At 37.7% G+C, this 6,461-nt stretch overlaps 1 protein-coding gene across 1 annotated transcript in view; it reads right to left on the reverse strand.

The window, feature by feature from the left end:
• Positions 1 to 6,461, reverse strand: part of slc6a22.2 (solute carrier family 6 member 22, tandem duplicate 2) — a 13,153-nt gene that overhangs the window by 693 nt on the left and 5,999 nt on the right. The window contains exons 3-14 of the mRNA XM_016467088.1: positions 4,692 to 4,826; positions 4,051 to 4,191; positions 3,892 to 3,973; positions 3,602 to 3,734; positions 2,872 to 3,006; positions 2,656 to 2,759; positions 2,443 to 2,567; positions 1,264 to 1,376; positions 1,026 to 1,163; positions 819 to 921; positions 490 to 590; positions 8 to 178 (exon numbers count right to left, since the gene is read on the reverse strand). Coding sequence (XP_016322574.1) covers positions 8 to 178; positions 490 to 590; positions 819 to 921; positions 1,026 to 1,163; positions 1,264 to 1,376; positions 2,443 to 2,567; positions 2,656 to 2,759; positions 2,872 to 3,006; positions 3,602 to 3,734; positions 3,892 to 3,973; positions 4,051 to 4,191; positions 4,692 to 4,826 — 1,481 coding nt within the window. The remainder of the gene's footprint in view (positions 1 to 7; positions 179 to 489; positions 591 to 818; positions 922 to 1,025; positions 1,164 to 1,263; positions 1,377 to 2,442; positions 2,568 to 2,655; positions 2,760 to 2,871; positions 3,007 to 3,601; positions 3,735 to 3,891; positions 3,974 to 4,050; positions 4,192 to 4,691; positions 4,827 to 6,461) is intronic.

The following is a 6,461-nucleotide window of genomic DNA, read 5'->3' on the forward strand; positions in this document are numbered from 1 at the left end:
TATATACCTGTCGCATAGACCCTGGAGTGGTGTCAACCAAATAAATCATCCACAGTGGAACTAGTAGGGTGGAGGAAAGGGTGAAGAAGCCACCAATCGCATAACCCCACCAGGGGTACTCATACACATTGTTGAACTTCAGAGGGGTGTATTTAACCAAGGAGAAGATAAACGTTCCCTAAATAGACAGGAAAAAAAATGATGAGCAATGGGGAGCTGTCAGTTAGTTTGGTATGCTTTGTCACACGGAGTCAGTGCACAAAGTCTCAGAATAGGAGAAGGTCTTTCTTGTGTTTTGAAGTGCTGTCAGTGTAAAGACAGACACAAATGACAGGTGTCAGACACAGACTCACAGGTGGCAGACAAACCTCTTCCTACCTCTATGTACTGGTCTGTGGATAGTTTGTGGTTACAATATGAAAATAAAGAATGAAACATTTGTTTTAAAAAGCCACAGAATATATTTCAAGGGATTTAAATGATACTCACTGTGCATACAGCTGGTGTTAGATATTTCCAGCAACACTTCATGAAAGGCCAGGGCCGATATCCAATCATATCCTCAATGGTATCATAGAGGCGATCTGCACCTAAAATTAAATTTAAAAGTTCCTAAAACTCGAAAGTACGCTGTAAATCATTTTATCACATTACTTTGTGTTCAGCACGCTTTTAATGTGCTAGGAATTGAGTGCACTGTTGTTCTCCAAATATTTCAACAGAGGTCAGGTTACAGAGTTGCAAATAAAAACATTTACCATTTGTGTACATTTATCTGCACTTTGCTTTTTCTTTACAGACTCAAATAAATTATTTACCATATACCCATCCAACACAGATGGCCTGAAGGATAGCAAACGTAAGAAGAGTCATGCCACTACAGGCGTAATAGTCAAAAAGCTGGAAGACATACAGGCCACCCTGAGAGTGAAACAGAAAAACAAAAAATTGCTGACAGAAATTACAGGTACTGCAGATTTGATTTTTCAATCAACCATCTTTGTGTTCTCATTTGTGACTCTCACCTCTGTTACCATTAGCAGACCAAAAAGGAAGCTGGCAGCACTTATGAAGAGGAGAAGAAATTTTCTCCGATGTCCAACTTGGAAGAAGGAGGGATACATATCCGAGATAGCCGTTACCAGGGCTTCATGATACACAAACTGATACAATAATAGAAAAAGCTTTAGGGTATCCATACTATGATATAATGAATTCAATATAGAAAAATCTATATTGCTCTATATTGCTTCCTGTATTTACCTCACTATCCAATCCCAGGAATATGATCATGATAAAGAAGAAGATAGCCCATAACTGAGGCAGGGGCATCAAAGCTACAGCACGGGGGTAAGCAATGAAAGCCAAACCAGGACCTGCCACAAACAAAAGTCATTAAACGAATCCCTCCACACACCCCTTTTTTTGAGAAAACCTAATAACTGCATGTAATGTGAATGGCAGTGTTTAAAAATGAAAAAAGTCTATTTGTGTATAATTTTCAGCAGTACAATTGTGTTACCAAAGGTATTGCAGTTACTATACCCAGAGCTCTTACATAACATGATTTTCATGTTTCTGTATGCTGCTTATTTTATGATATAATAACCTTCCATTGATTTAAAGGGGTCATATGATGCGACTTCAATTTTTCCTTTCTCTTTGGAGTGTTACAAGCTCTTGGTGCATAAAGAAGATCTGTAAAGTTGCAAAGACTAAAGTCTCAAATCCAAAGAGATATTCTTTATAAAAGTTAAGAGTCAGCCACACCTACCTAAAACGGCTCGTTCTAACACGCCCCCACATACCTACGTCACTATCTGGGAAGATTTGCATAACGCCGCCCAAATGTTCACGCAAAGAAAGAAGGCGTAACTTTTATTCTCGCTGTAGTATTGTTGCCACCGCCGCCGCCACCATGTCGTGAAGGCACTGTGTGATTCGTTGTGAAAGCAAAACTACTTTGTTTGGCCTTCCAAAAGAGGACGATATCGCTTTGTCATGCCTGGAGCTGATCCGTGCTGGTTGCTGAGGAAATACTTCAACTTCGCGTTGTGGATCGCCGGATCGGCTTTCACTGTGGACGAAGCGGAGTCCAGCCCAGGGTCGTCACATGTGGTTGCCACAGGCATCACAATATGGTAAGGAACGTAACAGTTCCATCACACGCTTCAGGAATTTGGCCAATCACAACGCACTGGATAGCTGACCAATCAGAGCACACCTCGCTTTTTCAGACCGATGAGCTTTGTAAAAATCGACGCGTTTCAGAAAGGCGGGGCATAGAGGAAAAACAATAATGTACAGTATGTGTAAAATAATGTGTTTTTTGAACCTTAAACCACAAACACATTTCATTACACCAAATACACAAAATAATGTTCTTTTTAGCAGCATCATATGACCCCTTTAAGAGACCTGAAGCCTTAAATATGATTTTACCTGACTCTGCAACCATTGAAATATCCATTCCCTGTTCATCTGCCATGAAGCCCAGGACCGAAAATATAGCAAAACCAGCCACAAAGCTAGTTAAGCTGTTGAGCAGACACAAGTATACACAGTCTCTGAAAGACAAATTGTTTTTATTTTAGTTCAATTTGCAATGAATATACTACTGGTGTAGAAAGTGTGGTATTAGATCATATGAACTACCTATAGCAGTTGTTCTCATATTTGTTGTAGCTTCCCAAAGCAGTCAGTACTCCTGTACAAACTCCATAGGAGTAAAATATCTGACTACCTGCATCCATCCACACCTAAAACATCAAATATTTTTTTTATTATTTCAAAATCCAATGATTCAAAATTCGACATCACAAAATGCCAATGTTTTCAGCAAATAAAGGGCAAAAGAGAGCAGCTCAGTGCCTGTGGGTCTGTGAGACGTGTTGGATCAGGGTAGAGGTAGAACGTGATGCCATTTTTCGCTCCAGGAAGAGTAAGTCCACGGACCAGCAGCACTACCAACATTAAATAGGGGAAAGTAGCAGTGAAGTAGACCACCTGAAAATAAGAGAAAGAACATTCAGCATGTTCCTGTGGCTCAAGTGCTACAGAGTGGTGATGGCAACACCAACGTCATGGGTTTAATTCCCATGTTTTGATTCCCAAATTTAAAAAAAAAGAATCTGGAAAAAATATCTGTCTATTCACTGAACGTAGCATTAGGGAGATGTAAGCTTGTCCACATTAAGATATAAATATATTTATTTATTTAATACAAAAAATACATAAAAATATTAAAGTATGCACTATATGTGTATATATATATATATATATATATATATATATATATACACACACACACACACACACATTTTAATTTGATTATATTTTGTCAATGAATGTAAACTTGCATAATGTTATGTAAAATTGATAGTTAATGATTTTTTTTTTACATCAATTCCTGGAAGAGAAAGAATTTAAAATGTGCATACATGTTAAATTTACTTACATTTTTTTTTTTTTTTTTTGGAAAGGATATTAGCAGATGATATGAAGTACAACACGCAACAAGCAAAACACATTCCACTTCCAGCTCACATCTTACTATTCACTTTGTGATACATATTGTTAAAAAGTTTAACAAATTTCTCACCTTGCCTGTGGACTTCACTCCCTTCCACACACAGAAGTAGCAGATGATCCAGGCCAGCAGGAGGCAGAGTGCCAAGTCCCATCTAACATTACCAATCTGCTCTATTCCCTCAGACAAGCCCAAAATTCTTCTCCTGTAGGCAAAAAATATGGAATCACATTCTGCTTTACAACCTTTATTGAGAATCATTTTAATTATCTGGATGATTTGTGTTATCCTGTGCTGCCTTAATTGCGTAATTCTAATAAACATGTATCCAGTTTATTGGGGTGCTATTTTCAACAACTTACTCCCAAAACTCAATAACAGGAGACGTGCTTTTCTCTGGAGAATATTCAGTGATGTTGCTTTTGCTCAACTCTTTGCAGTTCTCTAAATAAAAAAGTCAATGGTTATTCAAACGACATAGCCCAGTATTATGATAATTCCCACTGTTATACGTGAGATACCTGTGTTCCAGTAGTTGTTGCAGCTCGCCCATGGCAGCTCTGAACTGAAGGATGAAAAGAGGTAAAGGAAAGCCCAAGCAAGAATTATGATGTAATAGATTCCTGTATAGAGGACAACAACTTGGCTACCATAACCGAGACCTGTGAATATAAAGAAAAAGAAAAGAAAAAATAGCAAAGTACTAAAGTAAAAAGCTGTAATACATTCACATTGAAAAGTCACTGTATATGAGCTCAGAGCTCTCAAGTCATATCAAAAGTTTGGAGTGAGATTACATCTGTTTGGGGAGGAGCCACTCAAATATTTGCAGCAGCAGCCCCTCTGCCCCAATTCTCTCAATTTTTTGTTAGCAGTTCAATTTTACCTATTGTTCATAATTGACCAACACAAATTGAAATTACAACAATTGGTAAATCTGATAAAAGACAAATTAATCCAAATAAAATAAATTGTTTCATATATTTCAAAAATACAAATGTATCAAAAATTAAAATACGAGCCAAATGAACAGCAATTAACGGGACAAATGATCCCTTACTTCTCAGCGTGAGAAATACAAGGTGTGGCGTGTGAACTGGTTGAAATGCATGTCTCATGGTGAATGCGTGAGACTTAAGAGCCCTGTGAGATCATTGTTCACCTTCAAACAGTGGACAGATCTTCCTCCAGCACGTAATTCCACCCTGACTGGTGAACTGACCGAGTGAGGTCTCCAAAAAGAAAAGTGGAATCCCACAGGTGAACAGAAACAGCACATACGGCACAAAAAATGCCCCTATATGACAGAATGATTAACACGTAGCAAACTTATACATATCAAAATACAATATGCAATATACAAAAAAACAATATACGCATCAAAACTCCAGTAATACACACCAAAACACTGTGACATTTTTATTTAGTCAGTATTAGCTCACCCCATAAAGAAAATAAGAGTCTAAAAAGAAGAAATGATCCAAAACAGGGGATTCACAAATTACTGTTTGAATTCAAAGTAATTTATATGACAAAATGACAACGTGTTAAACAAAAATGCCATATTATACCATATCAACCAATTCTAAAGCATGTATATGTAAGTATAATATGACTCTCAACAATGATCATTTTAATAATTCATTCATTTTTTTTTTATAATTCATTTTTTATTTAATTTTGCAATGTAAGCATGACAACAATGCATATACATACACTACTGTTCAAAGGTTTGGGGTCACTATGATTTTTTTTATTTGATCAAAAAATACAGTAAAAACAGTAATATTGTACAAATATTAAAATAATAATTTATATACAGTGGTGTGAAAAAGTGTTGGCCCCCTTCCTGATTTCTTATTTTTTTGCATGTTTGTCACACTTTAATGTTTCAGATCATCAAACAAATTTAAATATTAGTCAAAGATAACACAAGTAAACACAACATGCAGTTTTTAAATGAAGGTTTTTATTATTAAGGGAAAACAAAATCCAAAACTACACGGCCCTGTGTGAAGAAGTGTTTGCCCACCTGTTAAAACTGTGGTTTATCACACCTGAGTTCAATTTCTCTAGCCACACCCAGGCCTGATTACTGCCACACCTGTTCGCAATCAAGAAATCTCCTAAATAGGACCTGCCTGACAAAGTGAAGTAGACCAAAAGATCCCCAAAAGCTAGACATCATGCCGAGATCCAAAGAAATTCAGAAACAAATGAGAAAGAAAGTAATTGAGATCTATCAGTCTGGAAAAGGTTATAAAGCCATTTCTAAAGCTTTGGGACTCCAGCGAACCACAGTGAGAGCCATTATTCACAAATGGAAAAAACATGGAACAGTGGAGAACCTTCCCAGGAGTGGCCGGCCGACCAAAATTACCCCAAGAGCACAGCGACGACTCATCCAAGAGGTCACAAAAGACCCCACAACAACATCCAAAGAACTGCAGGCCTCACTTGCCTCAGTTAAGGTCAGTGTTCATGACTCCACCATAAGAAAGAGACTGGGCAAAAATGGTCTGCATGGCAGAGTTCCAAGACGAAAACCGCTGCTGAGCAAAAAGAACATAAAGGCTCGTCTCAGTTTTGCCAGAAAACATCTTGATGATCCCCAAGACGTTTGGGAAAATACTGACGAGACAAAAGTTGAACTTTTTGAACTTTTTGGAAGGTATGTGTCCCATTACGTCTGGCATATAAGTAACACTGCATTTCAGAAAAAGAACATCAAACCAACAGTAAAATATGGTGGTGGTACTGTGATGGTCTGGGGCTGTTTTGCTGCGTCAGGACCTGGAAGACTTGCTGTGATAAATAGAACCATGAATTCTGCTGTTTACCAAAAAAACCTGAAGGAGAATGTCCGGCCATCTATTCGTGACCTCAAGCTGAAGCGAACTTCGGTTCTGCAGCAGGACAATGATCCAAAACA

The sequence above is a fragment of the Sinocyclocheilus anshuiensis genome, unplaced genomic scaffold, assembly GCF_001515605.1.
Source record: "Sinocyclocheilus anshuiensis isolate Anshui unplaced genomic scaffold, SAMN03320099.WGS_v1.1 scaffold44, whole genome shotgun sequence".
NCBI lineage: Eukaryota > Metazoa > Chordata > Actinopteri > Cypriniformes > Cyprinidae > Sinocyclocheilus > Sinocyclocheilus anshuiensis.